This window comes from Guyanagaster necrorhizus (assembly GCF_019112545.1).
Source record: "Guyanagaster necrorhizus MCA 3950 unplaced genomic scaffold BT62scaffold_28, whole genome shotgun sequence".
In the NCBI taxonomy this organism is placed as follows: Eukaryota; Fungi; Basidiomycota; class Agaricomycetes; order Agaricales; family Physalacriaceae; genus Guyanagaster; species Guyanagaster necrorhizus.
This window is the reverse complement of record NW_025064907.1, coordinates 359,125-375,068: the sequence shown is the minus strand read 5'-3', so window position 1 is coordinate 375,068 and position 15,944 is coordinate 359,125. Positions and strand designations below refer to the sequence as shown.

General features: G+C 50.5%; 7 protein-coding genes across 7 annotated transcripts; 4 read left to right on the top strand and 3 right to left on the bottom strand.

The window, feature by feature from the left end:
- Positions 1 to 930: 930 nt before the first annotated feature.
- On the bottom strand, positions 931 to 2,592 carry BT62DRAFT_1010235 (uncharacterized protein; the record flags this gene model as incomplete). The annotated part of the gene is made up of 3 exons (XM_043177629.1): positions 931 to 2,253; positions 2,306 to 2,501; positions 2,525 to 2,592. 3 exons carry the CDS (start codon positions 2,590 to 2,592, stop codon positions 931 to 933), a joined length of 1,587 nt encoding a protein of 528 aa, XP_043036124.1.
- A 923-nt stretch (positions 2,593 to 3,515) lies between these two features.
- Positions 3,516 to 4,343, bottom strand: BT62DRAFT_1010234 (uncharacterized protein; the record flags this gene model as incomplete). The annotated part of the gene is made up of 6 exons (XM_043177628.1): positions 3,516 to 3,590; positions 3,645 to 3,865; positions 3,924 to 4,065; positions 4,116 to 4,210; positions 4,258 to 4,269; positions 4,313 to 4,343. 6 exons carry the CDS (start codon positions 4,341 to 4,343, stop codon positions 3,516 to 3,518), a joined length of 576 nt encoding a protein of 191 aa, XP_043036123.1.
- Positions 4,344 to 4,440: 97 nt separating this feature from the next.
- BT62DRAFT_1010233 (uncharacterized protein) lies at positions 4,441 to 5,197 on the top strand (the record flags this gene model as incomplete). Its single annotated transcript, XM_043177627.1, has 4 exons — positions 4,441 to 4,549; positions 4,603 to 4,674; positions 4,838 to 4,964; positions 5,071 to 5,197. 4 exons carry the CDS (start codon positions 4,441 to 4,443, stop codon positions 5,195 to 5,197), a joined length of 435 nt encoding a protein of 144 aa, XP_043036122.1.
- A 1,235-nt stretch (positions 5,198 to 6,432) lies between these two features.
- On the top strand, positions 6,433 to 9,618 carry BT62DRAFT_935918 (uncharacterized protein). The gene is made up of 3 exons (XM_043187033.1): positions 6,433 to 7,048; positions 7,111 to 9,355; positions 9,420 to 9,618. Exons 1-2 carry the CDS (start codon positions 6,533 to 6,535, stop codon positions 9,331 to 9,333), a joined length of 2,739 nt encoding a protein of 912 aa, XP_043036121.1. The 5' UTR covers positions 6,433 to 6,532; the 3' UTR covers positions 9,334 to 9,355; positions 9,420 to 9,618.
- A 608-nt stretch (positions 9,619 to 10,226) lies between these two features.
- Positions 10,227 to 12,789, top strand: BT62DRAFT_935917 (lysine-tRNA ligase). Its single transcript, XM_043187032.1, has 10 exons — positions 10,227 to 10,328; positions 10,386 to 10,506; positions 10,558 to 10,829; positions 10,881 to 11,700; positions 11,757 to 11,807; positions 11,866 to 11,914; positions 11,979 to 12,136; positions 12,198 to 12,259; positions 12,323 to 12,402; positions 12,452 to 12,789. Exons 1-10 carry the CDS (start codon positions 10,267 to 10,269, stop codon positions 12,529 to 12,531), a joined length of 1,755 nt encoding a protein of 584 aa, XP_043036120.1. The 5' UTR covers positions 10,227 to 10,266; the 3' UTR covers positions 12,532 to 12,789.
- On the bottom strand, positions 12,570 to 13,766 carry BT62DRAFT_1079216 (P-loop containing nucleoside triphosphate hydrolase protein). Its single transcript, XM_043179464.1, has 5 exons — positions 13,667 to 13,766; positions 13,448 to 13,587; positions 13,206 to 13,390; positions 13,029 to 13,120; positions 12,570 to 12,919 (listed from the first exon to the last, which is right to left on the bottom strand). Exons 1-5 carry the CDS (start codon positions 13,716 to 13,718, stop codon positions 12,822 to 12,824), a joined length of 567 nt encoding a protein of 188 aa, XP_043036119.1. The 5' UTR covers positions 13,719 to 13,766; the 3' UTR covers positions 12,570 to 12,821.
- Positions 13,767 to 13,855: 89 nt separating this feature from the next.
- BT62DRAFT_1010228 (uncharacterized protein) lies at positions 13,856 to 14,436 on the top strand (the record flags this gene model as incomplete). The annotated part of the gene is made up of 2 exons (XM_043177626.1): positions 13,856 to 13,887; positions 13,923 to 14,436. The coding sequence occupies 2 exons, from the start codon at positions 13,856 to 13,858 to the stop codon at positions 14,434 to 14,436; spliced, it is 546 nt and encodes a 181-aa protein (XP_043036118.1).
- Between the last annotated feature and the right edge of the window lie 1,508 nt (positions 14,437 to 15,944).

Below are 15,944 nucleotides of genomic sequence, written 5' to 3'. Positions count from 1 at the left end.
AAGGGCAAGGGCAAACTATAGGTTTCGTTGACATGGGACAACACTTTGTTGTATCACAATGCGGCGGAAGAGCGAAGCACGTTAAGAACCAGATGGTTTCCTTGCAACTAAGGGGTGGTGTGAAGATGTGCTGTCGGAAATTCTCTAAGTGCCTTTTTGCCATATGGACCCTGAGAACAAGTAAGCTCGCCGTTAACATACTGAGACAGCAGTCCCAAATTCTTTACCTTACCACGTCGGATGTGATGAGAAACTTGAAAGCCAAACCGAAAGGAAGTAGGAAGAGCCTGCACCGTGAGAATGCTATGATACCTTTCTTGTTGAGCAGTGGGCCAGGAAGTTTGGGAGGTCATGGTGGCGAGGTTTCACGGTGATACGAGCACAGGGAGGGTCAGCCTGGAACAAGAAAATAGAATGTATATCTTAGCGGACGGTAGGTCGCTAAGATGTGTGGCTGTGTAAACGGCGAAAATTGCGAGTACCGATAACTAAATTAGGGTCCGTACGACTGTGCCTGCAGTCATGGCTCGTACTCTCAACATTTCTCCCATATGGTTACCGCCTTGTCCTCTTGGTTGATGTCGACGTGTAACGGCAGCCGAATGTACAGATATATTGATATGGAGAGATTACTCTGATTGCAGTCTTAGGTAGACACAAATGAAATAGATTAGCGTGCCTGCTATCCGACTTGATATGTACCTAGAGACGATCAGCCACATACATCACCAAGATTGTGTTCGAGGCGACAGCTATGGTAGATTTTACAGAAGAAAGGTCCGGAGACAATTCAATACGCTGAGATCAATTCGGGCAAGCCGCAAAAGAAACAAAAAGAGTAAAGGCTGAGCTAAATCCTCCAGATACCAAAAAACAAAGCTGTAAGAAAAAATGTCCGTAGCAGAAGAAAATAGAGGGAACCAGACCTCATTAGTTGGTAAAGAAACGGAGGATATCCATGCCGGCTTTTTTCATGAGATCCGCCATGGAACTGTACGACTTCTCCGATCGTCGCGAATACGCATCCTGAAGGATATCCCTCAGCAGCTCGACCTCGTTCAGCACAAGACTATCCTCAACCAGCTCCTCCCGAACAACCATAGTCAGCGTATCTCGTGAGACAGCATACATCTTCTGCGAGCGTATCGGAGGATCGTTCTTCATCAGATTCAACCTAACACTCTCCTGCGTCTTAGAGAGGTACTCCTTGCGAGCCTCGTCAAGAATCTTGGCAGGGTCATTCTTCGCGCCAGCTCCCCGCCTTTTCTTCTTGATGAGATTCTCAATGTGAATATCAGATTTAGAACGAACGATGTAGGTCGGGATTTTGTATCGCTCGCAGTTCTTCAAGATGGCGATGTCGGTGGCGGTGAAGCGGTCATTAAATAAGACGATGATGGCGTCGAAGATATAGAGTCCTTGGTCATTAAAGTAGGTCCAGTCTGAGCACGCGAGTGTTCCCGAACCTGGGACATCGAACCAAATGAAAGGGTTGGCAGGATTCGGATCAGGGTAAGGAGTAACCACCGACGTGCTTTCAACGATATCCGTCGCAGCGGTGCCTTGCTCATCGTCCCAAATGCCTCGAAAGGCATTGATAAGAGACGATTTTCCCGTCCCCGAAATTCCAGCGATGGCGAGATGGAACTTTCCCTCCTTGTAAAAACGTTGTTTGTTCGCCTCGTACTGCTCGCGAGAAGGCCACTCAACCGGATGGATCCCCTTCTTCCACTTCGCCTCCATCTCCTTCTGGACCTCCAAAACCTTCTTCATCTCTTCTTCCTTCTTGCGCACCTGCTCTTGCAACTCCTTAGCAGCCTGAGCAGCCCTCTGAGCTGCCTCCCGTTCTCGTTGGGCAATTTCGGCTTGCTCTTGCTTCTCCCTCTGCAATTGCGCTGCCGTCTGAGTCGCTCTTTCGACCTCCTCCTGCTGGACCCTGCTTCTCTCGGCCTGCGCTTGCCTTTCCCTTTCCAGCTGTTCGACAAGTTGACTCGTTCTGTCTGTTGCATCCTGCAGGTTTTTGATCCTTTCCTTTTGCGCCTGCACCTCTCGTTCGAACTGCTCCGCCTGCTTCTGGGCCTTGAGTTTCTCTGCCTCCGCATTTTTGAGCTGCCCCTCGATGGTGGCCATCGTCGGGTTTTCCTTGACTTTGCTGCCCCGCACTGCGCCAAGGATACCGGGGATGGCTCCTGCTGCTGCAACAACTGCAGGAATGACTGAGCCAGCAGCACCCATTCTTAATGAACCTGAGGGCTGAAAACGTACAGGTCAGAAGCGATGTTTATTCTTCAGTTGTATCGAGCACCTTTGTGTAAAGTTGTAAAAAGTGACTCTGAGGAAGACCTAAGACAAATGCGACGACCACAGAGATGAGAGTTAGAGTCGAAAAGACCAGAGGACGGGCCTTGGAACGGAAACCCGATGATTGTGGTGATTTGTACGCTGTGGAAGTGCTGGGTGTATTGACTGGTCTCCACTTGTTACCCGCTTGTGAAGGTGTGCTACATGACCCTTAGACCTTCACAGAAGTTCTGGGGAGGCGCCCAGAGATTCGAAGGCCGGCCACAGGCAACAAAGGCGCCCCGCAGTCATTGGGGTTGGTTCATTTTGAGTGATCACCAAGGCTAAGATTAAGGGTCATTGAAAGTCGGGTTGACTCCGGTGTTTCAATTTGCTACGAAAGCCAATTAGCCACGAGGTAGTGAAGGACTGCGAAGAGACTCATATCTCACAGCAGAAGAAGTACGCGCTAAGGTGATCGGCAGTGAAAGAGTATATTGGAGAGAAAGCAGGGCAATGCTTGAATGGCACTAACCGCTTTATAGCAGTTTCACAAGAGAGCATCACCTCAAGCGGAGACACTGAACTGATTCCCACTTCTGTGATGTCGGCCTAGTGAGATTGAGCTGAAGTTCAAAACTTTACAAACAATGTGACGAGGAACAGGCGGAGTTCTCGCGATGTGGAAACTGTTCAATTTGAGTCCGGCACTTTCTCAGGCGGCGGCGGTTTCCAGTACCTCCGCAAATTTGCTAAATAGTATTGTTCTTCACATCGTCACTGTGGCATCACGGAGATGGCAACGATAAGCGCCTTGCGTCACGATGGTAAGATGGTGAAAAAGCAAGGTTGGAAAGCTGCGTGCGCAGAACAGTTTGTTGATCAGTAATGGTGCGAGATTTCACACTGCAGTACGTCGTGATGTCTATTGCACCACGCCAAAACGTTCTCTTGAGTGGTTTGGTAATAGCTTGGTATTGTCGTCGTCGCGAGTTCTTCTACACGTCCTCATAGCACTCTTGATCCATTATCGCCAGACAAACACCCCTCCGTGATTTCGACTTAGTCATGACATGTCCTGTGGCTGTTCGTTAACATGTTGGACATGTTGCAGACACTGAATGCGTCATCTCGATCCATTTAAATGACGGTCACAACCACAGCGGTCCTTGGTACTAGCAATCGCAGGCACATCAGAAGACGGGAAAAAAATCAAGGATGCAACTCACTAAGGATCACTTATGCCTGCGATTCCCTCGTTCGTAAAATACGCCCCAATTAGCACTTTTAGCACTTTCAGTAGCCAGAGGCTGCAAAGCATTAATCTGCAAAGGTTGGCTAGAGTAACTCTGGCACAAACGCACCCACCCAAGACACATTCTCCCAGCCCCGGATGATGACCCATCGAAACCTCTCCCAGTCTTCAATACGCTGAATCCAGGATTCTCAAGAAGAGCATGTACGAATCTGCACGGGCTGGTAGTGACCACGGTCTCCTCAACCGATCGTTTCTCCAGTCCCTTGACTCCACCTTCTTCGGCCTCCTCTTCTCGCTCATCCTCATCCTCGACTGTGTTGTTCCACTCTTGGAGCTACAGGTTCATCCAAAGATGCTGTTCGATCTTCTGGGATAGCCCAAAGACGTTGCGGTCGGGTGGAATCGTGCTTTCGGAGCCGTATGTACGTTGTTATAAATGAGGTTACATGAAACTTGTGAGGGTAAGGATCGGGATTCTGGCTGGCCTTGAGAGCCAGTATCTGCCTCGAGCGCAGCTCGTAGTATTTCTAGACTTTCGTTAACAACGACGCGAGGATCGATCGGCAAAGGCACTCACGTTAGGGTTGAGGTCATCGTCAGATGGCTTACTCTCTGCCTTGGCCACCTTTCTTGCTTCCTTCGCTCTCTGGTTTTTCCCGGCGCTTGAGCTCCCTATCGCAAATCAGAAATGCGATGGAAAAAAAGGGAAATCCACCAACGTCTTGGGGATCCTGGGTGTTAGAGGACCAAGCCGTAAATGCCGAGTTCACTTACGAAAATAATGTTTTTTCGAATTCTCGTTCATAATTATATTTTTTCATACATATCTGCAAAATATCACGCGCAATCTTGCGTACAACTCCGTCGTTCCTTTCCTTCCTCCCCCACCATCTTCCTCCCTCATGCAGTACCTTCCCCCGCACTTGACGCTGTTGTCGTCTTCCCAAACGACGTCCCAGATGACAATCCCATCAATGGATGCCAATCCTTCCCTCCACCGCCAGTCCAAACGTAGGCCCCACCACTCCTTCACCCGATTTACCTCCTCGCACTACCTCACGTAGGACCGATCCGTGCCCGCCCATTTTATGAAAGCCATCGTTATGTCCTCTCAGCTTTCATCTATTCCGCTGTTGGTTTCGTCGATGTCTTCATTGCCTAAAACCAAAGAAACCTCCACACTCGACATGAATAATGTGTTCGAAGCCGTCATGTCACTTTCAGCTCGGGCATGAACATGAAGTGATATCTTCTGAAGAGCGCACAGGGAAAGAGGCAGAGTATTGATTATATCACTAGTGGCAGTTCCGCGGTCAGGAATTGGGCGTCTCCCCGAACCGCCAGGCCTTCGCTCTCGGGATTCGTCTCATGGTGGTAGACTGGGTGGTATTTCGCTATTTGACACGAGTTTCGTCCTCCTTGGGATGTACGCGTACGGGTTTTCTCCTTTTCGCGTCCTTCTGTCTATTCTGCCTGGTTAGTTTTCTCTGTCTCTGTTTGATGTTGTCTCACCATTTCTCTCGGGTCAACAGAATTCGGACACGTAACGTCGCTCGATGGACCCGCATCTTGGAATTTCTTACTGTGCAGCTTGCCCTCGATGCGAAGATCGGAAAGTTATTCGGTTTGAATGTTATCGCTGAATATGAGCTACGCTAAAAACATTGGATATTGCTCTTACAATAGGTAAGGGTCTTCGTTCACCTTTCTTCAGATCTCATGTTCTGCTAGGAATGCAAAGCTCCCTCGGTATTGCAATAACAACATCCTGAAGAATACCTTATTGTTTTATCAAACGTCACGACCGCCATCATTGGGTCTGTCATGCAGGGAACTTGAGTAAGTATGCTTAATTCATCCCATGCATGCTTCTAGTCTTCGCTCCTAGATTGTGTAGCCCAGACATCTTTTGCAATTATCGTGACTCATGGCCCGAGTAAATTTACATTGCCCTGCGTAATTTCAAGCATCACAATGGTGCTAGCGGATTCGAGCAGATATTTTGGCCCGTCCTTTACAGCATCTTTTTCGACCGCATTCTGCTCATTGCTAATGCAGAGGAACAAAGTAGCTGATTGGGATCAACAGTCTATCCTTAAATTTTCTGACTATCCGAACCGACAGATCCTTGACGATGAAGGGGAAGATAGATCGCTCGTGGCCCGCTATCTGTCCTGGTGGTGAATCCTACGGGAGTCAGCGGTATCCTTGCTCTACGGTCTCTATCTCAGAAGGAATTCCTTTCGTAATAGAGTCAACAGGAAAACAAAGGCGATCCGCATCTACCAACGATTGTGGGTATGTCGTTTGCGAGAACGACTCGATGCTGTTCTATTCCAGGAGTTTGCTTCCCTTATAGCGTATCTAAGTCGGCCCTTCGCCCTAGCAGTTCTTCGGATGCGCTTCATATACGCTACACAATTCTTCCTACTTGTCATCTGGTAATGACTATAAAACCTTAACTACATCATCTCCAGGCAAGCCTACCATACATGAACATCATATACTCTGGCCGACAGGGGCTTCATTTTCTGATCTCGTTCGGAAATAAATATCAAACTTGTGCCCTCTTGGCCTTTTGTTCTCTGGAGGAAGGTCTTTTATTCCGATGTCCCTGGAGCGGCTCCGAGTCCGATTGTTACCGTGACTAGCATCCCCCGCAGTCTTTCAGTTTCCACATTATGACCTGGTTAAGCTTGCGAGCGAAGAAGGGAATTGGGATGCGTCGCTATAAGTAGCAATATAAAAGAAATCTGTAAAGAGAACAACAATAAGAAGAACAAAAAAGCAAGGAAGGCGAAATCAGAAAGGAGGCAAATCGATTTGGCAGTGGTGACGCACGGATCAAGGGCAAAGTCAGACACATGTTTCTTTGTACCACGCGCATCTGAAACCATATCTGCGTGACGCGGACGGTGAGCACGGTGGTCTAAGCGGTTAAGCGGAGGCAAATTTCTGACGGACGCAGGTGCAAACAAGGCGGGGGATCCATTCATGTCAGCAAGACAAAACAAGAAACAGCGAAAAGGGAGGAACCCCAACAACCGCGAACGAACTGTCACTACTCTCACGGAGGATCCCAACTCATCATATCTCGTTCCTACTCCCAGCGAAGAATCGCCTGCTACCCTCATGGGATCCAATCAAGCGTACACAATGGCACAGTCTTTTCCTTTCAACTTTCAACCTTTCGTACAGCAGCAGCCTTTTTATCAGCAACAGCAGCAACCCCGCCCTGGCTCAAACGATCTCGAGGTCCTCGAAAATCTCAAGCAAAGGATAAAGGCTGGTCAGCACGAGTTTTATCGTGCCATTCCTAATCCTGCGGCTCTCGCAAGCATCTACAAGGGTCCAAGCTCTTCATCCCAAGTGCCGCATCATCCAGAACAGGCGCCTGACTATCACGACAGCTCATCGCCATCCAAGTCGGGCCAACTCCCAACGTCGGATACCTCTAGGCCGCGGAAGGAAAATTGGGAGGGTTCGAGGATGCTGACAGATACGGCCAGCGTGCGTCAACCACGTCTATCATTTTTTCGCTAATTTTTCTCATTCTTTTTTTTTTTTCTCAGATCAACGGTGGTGGACGATACGCTGACAATACTACCGCCAAGCCCGCCCATGAACTGAATGAACAAAAACCCCAACTTCCCTTGGCAGACTCTGTTCCACCTCAACGCTCAGCAATGGTCAACGGAAATGACTCTTCTGGGATCATCAAATCGGACTCCCAGCGAGCAGAGTCCAGAGGACCACCACCTGACGAGCGCTCTAGAGCGGGTTGGTCCCACAGAGATGATGTGCCATCTAGTGATGATAGGCGCCTGTCTGATGCTCGCAACAACCGCGATCGTACTCTTCCCCCGGCAAAGGAGGCATCGCGGCACTACGATGGAAGAGACGCAGATCGGGAGCGCGATCGAGACAGGGATCGCTTCCGGTACAGAGACGACAGAAGAATGACGGATGCACGAAGACCGCCTCCAGATCAACGGCACTACGAGCCAGACTATAGCAGAAGCGGTCTCCCTCCTCGTCGGTATGATTCCAGAGACGATATAGCTGATGACCGTCGTGGTCCACCTGTTGACGAGCGCGGACCCCGTCCTCTGTCTGCTGAGGAGCGTGGACCTCGTCCTTCTTTGTCTGACGACCGACTTTCTCGTCCTCCTGTGGATTCTCGGCCTCTCATCTCTGATTCTCGAGCGCCGCCATCTTCTTCTCGTGATGAGCGTCCTATCAGGCCTGTTGACCGCGATTTACCACCGCCTTCCGGCATCACGAGGCCTTCTCAACCGGTTGCACGGATTCCAGCTGACGATAGGGCAGCTCGTCCTGCTACGCTTGAAGAGCGCATCAGCCGTCCTTCTTTGCAAGACCGTATCACTCAACCAAGGGCTGAACCTCCCCATCCGGGACCTAGTCTTGGAGAACGTCTCTCTCAATCGGCAACGGAACCTGTCAATGGCCGAACGCCTCAACCTGATGATAGGCTGGCACGCTCGACATCAAACGTTCCTGAACGTGATCATGACCGTGCTGACACTGCTCGTCCGCTTGCTGCAGAGGACCGTCCCCCTCGACAAGATGATCGTACGCCTCGTCCAGGAGGTGACCGCTATTCCAGGCCGGTGTCTCCACCCAGGACAAGCACGTACACTCGTGCGCCGTCGGTAGCTCGTGAGGATACACGTTCAAAAATTGCATCACCAACTCCTCGTTCTGAGTCCTATCGTCCTCCTCCCAAGCTCACGCGTCCAGTCCCAAATAATTACCGTCCAGGTGAGATCCAAGACGACAGAGACAGAGACAGAGAAAGGGACAGAGACAGGGACAGGGACAGGGACAGAGTGGAAGGATACTCTGGCCCTGGAAGATTCTCTCCGCCTTCGGCTGCTGACCTCGCTAGGGATCGAGACCGCTTGAGGCGACAGTTTGCCCCGGATCCTCCTCCTAGGGAAGCTTACGATGAAAGGGATCGGAGGTATGTGCCGCCTCCGACCACGGCAGAAAGACGAGACTGGCCACCCTCTTACTCTCAGGCGCCCTATGAAGGTCGGGGCCGTGATTGGGATGACGACTATTGGAAGTACAATGCCAGAGGCGCCGATCGAGACCGATTCGATGCTCCTCGGACCTCCACAGCAAGTGCATGGGAGACACGAGAAGAGCGCGAACGAAGGACGACGAGCTATCCTCCTGTTCCTCCACCTCCTAGGGCACCTTCTCCAGCGCGATCATCGTACGATCCGACTAGACCTCTGAGCACAAGGTTGACAGACTATCCACCGACTACTGCTCCGGCTGCTGCAGGAGATGACAGAGAGCGGACGTATCCGCCGCCTCCTCCTCCTCCTCCCTCAGCTAGGGACGCGCGGTTCACAGGCACCGCGACGACTCCCAGTCCGGGATACACTGGTACCAGACGTCCACGCAGTCCGAGTCCGAGCCCGCTGAGGACTCGGTTGGCGGGGGCACCTCCTGCGGATGACTTGAGGCCTCCTGTGAAGCGCTCGAGGGATGATTATGATTACTATGGCGGACGTGCGTCGTATGAGAGGCCAGTATCACCGGCTCAACCGCCTCCGACGAGCGCTGGGAGTAGTTATTATGACTCGTCGCGCAGCCAGCCGCCGACGTCTGCGAGTACGGTTGGGAGCAGTGCTTCTGCTGAGTATTCGAGAGAGTATCCGGCGACGTATGATAGACCGGTTAGGCAGAGCTATATTCCGAGAAATGCAGGATATGCGAGGGATCTGAGAGAGGAGAGGCGATATATGCCTCCTTCTCGGTAAAATACGCTACGCTCTTGAAGAGGTGTGTTTTCTTTGCTTTGTTTTTTTTTTTTTTTGGTGATGTTTTGACTATTTATTTTTTTTAGCTGTACTAATTTTGTTTTTAGCGATCTATCATGAATACCGTTGGATATCTTTTTTTTCATTTTTTGTGCCTAATTTAGCCCTTGGGGTTTCTTTTACTATTCTCTATGCGAAAATATGTTTGGCCTGGGCGGATCCCACATATGTATTTTGTAGAAATACAATTGACTATGCTTTTCTGTCTCTCATAAATGGCTGAAATAGAGGGAGGCGTGAGGAATACAAAAAGCCTTGCATACAGGTCTTGGGTTGCGCTTGCAAACATGTTGGGAATTTATGTCCGAGATGTAAATGTGCATGGTCCTGTGTTCGTCGCCTAGAGAATATACTTAATAAACTTCGTTCAGCTGCATCGGTAACGATAGGTAATCATATACACTAGAAAGTCGAATACTTACGACGTTGTGCGTGTAAAGGATGCCTTCAAGCCGAAATATCTCCTCGAACCCGTCGGGACTCGGTGCTGTTGCGACCCTTAGAGTAAATTACGCATACTTTTTTTCCCGTAGGATGCGAGATTTGCACGATGTCGACATCCTTGAGGTTAAGATTTAGCAAGCGGTGCGTCAGAGATGAACTAGGCATACGTGTACGTATATGGTTGACAATATCCCCTTTATGATTATCTCTTGCTTGCCTCACCCAGTTCCAAGTTGTGGATAGCCGCCGGTAAGGACTAAGCCGAGAATGCCGAGTTCACTTATGATCGAAAATAATGTTTTTTCAGAATTCCGAGTCATATTTTTTCATATTTGGTGCATGCACCGACTTTTTCGTGCTCTTCCTCTGACATCCAGGATCCCCCGATACGCGCCTCCCAAGCATATATACAGTCCCATATACCGAAAAATGTCTACAGAAGTGGCTGTAACACACAAGGACCCTGTTACGGGGGAGATAATCTCCAAGACGTTGGTGGATTTACTCTTTTTTTTTTTTTTTCCTTTCGTGGTATTGATTTGCGATAGGGAGCTCAAGCGCCGGGAAAAACAGAGAGCAAAGGAAGCGAGCAAGGCGACTAAGCCGCCTCCATCTGCAGCCAAGGCCAAGGCAGAGAGCAAGCCATCCGACGACGACCTCAACCCTAACGTGAGTGGTCCCAGCAGATCGATCCTCGCACCGTTGTTGATGATGGTGTAGCAATACTATGAGCTGCGCTCACGGCAAATACTGGCTCTCAAGGCCAGCCAGAACCCCAATCCTTACCCTCACAAGTTTCATGTGACGTCGTCCATCACATCGTACATCCATACGTACGGCGCCGAAGGCAAGATCCTGCCTGGAACGAAGTTGGAGGGTACAACGGAGAGCCTTGCTGGCCGGATCCACAACATTCGTTCGAGTGGATCTAAGCTTGTCTTCTATGACTTGCATGGCGAGGGGAAGAAGGTCCAGGTTATGGCTACCCAGCAGTGCGCGTCAATTTTTTTTCCCATGCTGCCTCGGTGTTCATTTTCTTTCAGAGATGCCTCCGATCCTTCTACCTTCGAGGCTACCCACGCCATCTTCAAGCGCGGCGACGTCGTTGGTGTCACCGGCGTCCCATCACGCACCAAAAAGGGCGAGCTCAGCATCTCACCGAGCGCCATGACTCTCCTTTCTCCCAACCTACATCAGCTGCCCTCCTCTCACTTTGGGCTGAAGGATCAGGAGACCCGCTACCGAAAGCGTTATCTCGACCTCATCATCAGCGAAAATACACGAAACATCTTTATACGTCGCAGTAAGATCATCAACTACATCCGCCGCTTCCTGGACGACCTCGGTTTCATAGAGGTCGAGACGCCGATCACCCAGATGAGTGCAGGAGGTGCCACGGCTAAGCCATTCATCACCCACCACAACGACCTGGACCTGAACCTGTTCCTCCGTATCGCGCCTGAGCTCTACCTCAAGGAGCTCGTTGTCGGTGGCATCGACCGCGTCTACGAGATCGGACGCGTTTTCCGTAACGAGGGCATCGATATGACGCATAACCCGGAATTCACGATCTGTGAGTTCTATATGGCATATGCGGATATGTATGACGTGATGGATATGACGGAGTCGCTTGTGGAAGGCATGGTCAAGTACCTTACCGGTGGGAGTACCCAGTTGGCGTTCCATCCTGATGGCAATAAGGGTGAGCCAGGTGCGAGGGTGTACGAGCTAGAGTTCAAGAAGCCGTGGAAGAGGTATGATATGATCGAGACGCTAGAAGAAAAGTTGGGCACCAAGTTCCCGCCCGGTGATACCCTTCATACGGAAGAGGCGAATAAGTTCCTGAGAGAGCTTTGTATCAAGGTCGGTGTTTTGTTTTCTCAATCCGTTCTTATGCGTTCCTGACACGTTTCGTACAGCATAATGTAGATTGCGGTGAGCCTCGAACCAACGCTCGTCTGTTGGACAAGGTATATTTGTCTCTTGTCAGGTGGATCTGATGACTGACCGATCTTGGTTCAAATACAGCTCGTTGGAGAGTTCATCGAACCTCTCTGTATATCCCCAGCCTTCATTGGTGCGTTGTTGAACAGCGCTTGAATGATGTGATTCTATTCGATTGAGACGTTGCCCCTTTTTAGTCGGTCACCCTCAAGTGATGTCACCTCTGGCCAAGTGGCACCGTTCTCGGCCAGGACTCTGCGAGCGTTTCGAAGGATTCCTATGTGGCAAGGAGATCTGCAATGCGTACACTGAATTGAATGATCCATTTGAGCAACGGCTGCGATTTGAGGAGCAGGTTAGCTGATTAGCCCTCGTATCATGGGATCGTACTTGATTCTGACGGCTCGCATGGACAGTCACGGCAAAAGGAACAAGGCGACGACGAGGCCCAGGGTGTGGACGAGACTTTTATTGATGCGTACGTATTTTTTCTTTATAGTTTGCTTCGTCCAATCAGAATAGCTCAAACCTTGTTCGACAGTCTCGAGCATGGTCTTCCGCCCACTGGGGGCTGGGGTATGGGCATCGACCGTCTGGTGATGTTCTTGACGGATTCTACAAGTTAGTTTTCTCTCTGTCAGGTGACAATCGTCTAATCTTAGTAAAATAGACATCAAGGAAGTTCTTCTGTTCCCAGCCATGAAGCCGGACGTCACTGCAGGTGCGGCTCCGGTTGTTGTTGTACCTTAGAGTTTAAATGGGGTGTGTATGTGATAGAGCGAGATAGACATGATTGATAATGATTGCTGTATTCATGCTAGCTAATTCAGCGCCGACAAGCAAAAGCTGGCAGTTTTCCCTTCTCCGGTACCTCGCACTTTCGGGAGATGATACACCTTTGATATACTATCCTAACACTAGTTAAGGTCATCGGGACTTGGTGCACAGCTGGTACATACAAATTTGGATATACTTAAAAACAGATATAATAGATATAATGAAGGGATGAATGACCTTAGCCTTTCGCAGCAAAGCCCCATTTACATCGTCACGCATCGATGGTCGGGAGCATTTCCAGCACCCTGGGTCACGGCTAAGCGTTTCTCGATCTCGTCTATACAGAGTTCAAATGCCCGGGCTAGAGAAAAAGACGAGAGGGGGGGGGGGGGGGGAGGGGGGGGGGGGGGGGGGGGGGGGGGAAAGGTAGAGGAGAGGGAAATTGAAAGCGCAGTGGGGTTACTACTCACCGACATTGACGTTGTTTTTGGAACTGGCCTCGGTGAAGGCGGCGTTGTTCGCTGCGGCTAGGGCTTTCCCGTCTAGCATGTCTACTTGGCGGCTGCGGGGGGGGGGGGATGGGAGATGGATGGTAAGCGAGGCAGGGAGGCAGGGAGGCAGGGGAAGAGAAAGAAGGACGGACGTACTTGTAGTGAAGGTCGCTCTTGGTGCCGACGATGACGCATGGCAATTCGGTGTTTCCGCTGAAGTCGAGGAGCTTATCGTATACTATTTGTATCAAGTCGAACGAGGGGCGGGACGTTATGGAGTATACGAAGACGTAGCCGTGGAAACCCATTGCGTGGTGGACCTTCAATTGGGTGTATTCGTCCTATATGGATTGATTGATTAAAAGCTATGGGGGAGGGGGGGGGGGGGGGTGGCGTACCTGTCCAGCCGTGTCGTATATCTCACAGGCGTACTCCTGCCCGTTGTGCACGATCACCTTCACGTAGGCTTTCTCGATCGTCGGGTAATACGACTGGGGGAACTCGTTCTCTACGAACTGCTTCACGAGGGAAGACTTGCCTGTAGGGGGGGTAGAGGGGGACCCAGAATGAGAATGAGAATGAGCGCGCGGGCCCGGCCCCTTGCACAACGAACGCACCGACAGAACGAGTCCCAAGAACCGCGATCTTTCTTCGTTTCTGCATTGTCATACAGACAGGTAGGTAGGCGGGTGTTTGGTGGAAAACGAAAAAAAAAAATTATTTCAGTGAGAATGGAAGGGGAAGCAGTTGTGGTCATGGGATGGGGGGTCCCTATAATAAATTTTGTTTCGAAACCGACGACTCACATGTCCAAAATGGGCCCCGCTCGGGCACAAGCGTGACATAACAGTGACGTAAAATTGCGTGATCTAGATCGGACTCGGACTCGGACTTGAACGCGTTTTTGCTTTTTCTTCTTCTTTCTTCCCCCCCCCCCTCATCCGAGTTCTGGTCAACTGGAAACTCTGTGTTTGGTGGATGGGTGGGTGACCGCTCAGGTACTCTTAAAATCGGTCTGATTTTTCTCTTGGGACACCTATCTGGATTTTCCCGTGTGCGTGAGGTCTCTCTCTCTCTCTCTCTCTTATCAAGCTCGTATTTCGAACTCTACAGTAACGTATTACCCTTGTGGAAGCAAGGATTGAATGATACCAGATGTTCGCAGTGGTTCTTCTTTGGACCTTCTGGACCCTTGACTCGGCTGCACTCTGGAGCATTTTCCGATCCCGGTACGACCGGCTTTTGGAATGGGATGCTGCGATCGCGACACCCCATTGAGCTTTTGCAGAGTCGATTGACGGACATCCATCAGGGCCTTCGCTGTGAGGATCCAGGATCGTCCGACAGGGCGAAACGATCTGCGCAACACATGCTGTGGGCAGGCTAGAACGTATCCAGCACGGCGTCTTTTTTTATTTTTATTTTTATTTTTTACTTGGGTCTCTGGAGTAAATGCGCCTTGAGGCGCAGCCACACGTCAGGCGGACGACCCCCGAGGAACGCCAGGCCTATCCGCGTTGCCATAAAGCATTTCGTTGGGTAGGTGGTTATATCTCGACGTGGGCGTGGGCGTGGGCCATGGATCATCTGACCCACAGCGCCTCCCTCGAACCGTCCATTGTCCAATCATCACCCCGTTCCTCTCACCTGCTTCGAGAACTCTCTCTCTTCTTCCCACCTTCCATCGTTGCCCCACGACGTTAATTCGACAGCGCGATCTGCCGGGACGATGCGAATTTAGAAGTTCGGAACTCTCCAGAACTTACTTGTACCTAGACGGTTGAACGAAGAAACTACTAAGTACTCACCCAGTGAGGACCGCCGCGGCGACGGCGACGCGTTCTTGGTTGGTAATTTGAAACCCTCAGTCGTGTGCTAGAAACTTCGGAGGTTCCCGTCGACCGATGCAGTTAAGATAGCGCTTTTGGTTGCTGGCCCCCTCCTGAGTTGCTTGGCTTTCTTTATCTTTTATCTTTTATCTCGACCTGCGTTGAAGTTTCCCCCTATTCCACTTGGATTAGAAACTGTAGTCTATCTAGGGTACGTTACACATCAGCTGTGCATTAGACGTCTCACCTGGGACAATTCTTGGCGGGCAATTCGGCAGCGCCCAGGTTGACACGCAATCCCGCCAATGCAGCACATGATAGAGAGCGTCCATTGTTTTCCTCCCGAACCCAAGGCGCGTTTTCCTCGGGGCTTGGAAGTCTCTGTTCGGCAGGCAGGTCCGAGCGGCCGCTTTCGGAAGTGTGATTATTTACCAAAGTGCTTATCTGTCATTCAGCTGCGTTGTTCTGTGTCTTGTAGCAGCAGTTGGTAAGAGTCTTTTTTTCCCCAATCTATCGTGACCTCTATACGATCCGCCGTGGTCTCGTTAGAGTCATGAGGGCCGCCGTGCTATACAAGACGTGTTCACGACACAAAAGGTCCATTCAAGGGGTCGCACTGCTCTCGGTTGACAATAATATCAATTGCAAGATCACCGGATCTGTTAGGTTCGCACTGTGGGGACCGGGGTGTCAGCAGATCATTATTGAGCCTCGACCTCCCCATCTACTGTTCCAGGAGCTTTGTGAATCAGATTCAGATTATCATGCGTCGGCGCAAGCCAAGGTGTGAGCGTACTGATCCGTATGATAACAAGTTGGTACGTTATTACTGACCGGCTGGCAATTACGAAGAGAAATCTAGAGGAATGCTAGTATTCGAACCCTGATCTGAGCGTCAATTGAATTTATAAATACATACTCCCCTATCTCCATTCGATGACGACGCCAAGAAAATCTCCCGCTTGTTGATGATCGGGCGCAGCGGCGGAAATCCCGGCTCAAAGCTTGGCGCACAGAAAAAATAAAACCAGAACATTACAGAAAAAGCGGACGGGATATTGGAAAA

Excerpts from the sequence above, each read along its gene's own strand:
- BT62DRAFT_935918 (XM_043187033.1), top strand. The coding sequence starts at position 6,533 with ATGTCAGCAAGACAAAACAAGAAACAGCGAAAAGGGAGGAACCCCAAC. Across the intron at positions 7,049-7,110 it reads TGCTGACAGATACGGCCAGC|ATCAACGGTGGTGGACGATA; the intron begins GTGCGTCAACCA and ends TTTTTTTCTCAG.
- BT62DRAFT_935917 (XM_043187032.1), top strand. The coding sequence starts at position 10,267 with ATGTCTACAGAAGTGGCTGTAACACACAAGGACCCTGTTACGGGGGAG. Across the intron at positions 10,329-10,385 it reads GGGGAGATAATCTCCAAGAC|GGAGCTCAAGCGCCGGGAAA; the intron begins GTTGGTGGATTT and ends GATTTGCGATAG. Across the intron at positions 10,507-10,557 it reads ACGACGACCTCAACCCTAAC|CAATACTATGAGCTGCGCTC; the intron begins GTGAGTGGTCCC and ends ATGATGGTGTAG.
- BT62DRAFT_1079216 (XM_043179464.1), bottom strand. The coding sequence starts at position 13,718 with ATGACAATGCAGAAACGAAGAAAGATCGCGGTTCTTGGGACTCGTTCT. Across the intron at positions 13,588-13,666 it reads TCTTGGGACTCGTTCTGTCG|GCAAGTCTTCCCTCGTGAAG; the intron begins GTGCGTTCGTTG and ends CCCCCCCTACAG. Across the intron at positions 12,920-13,028 it reads CAAAAACAACGTCAATGTCG|CCCGGGCATTTGAACTCTGT; the intron begins GTGAGTAGTAAC and ends CTTTTTCTCTAG.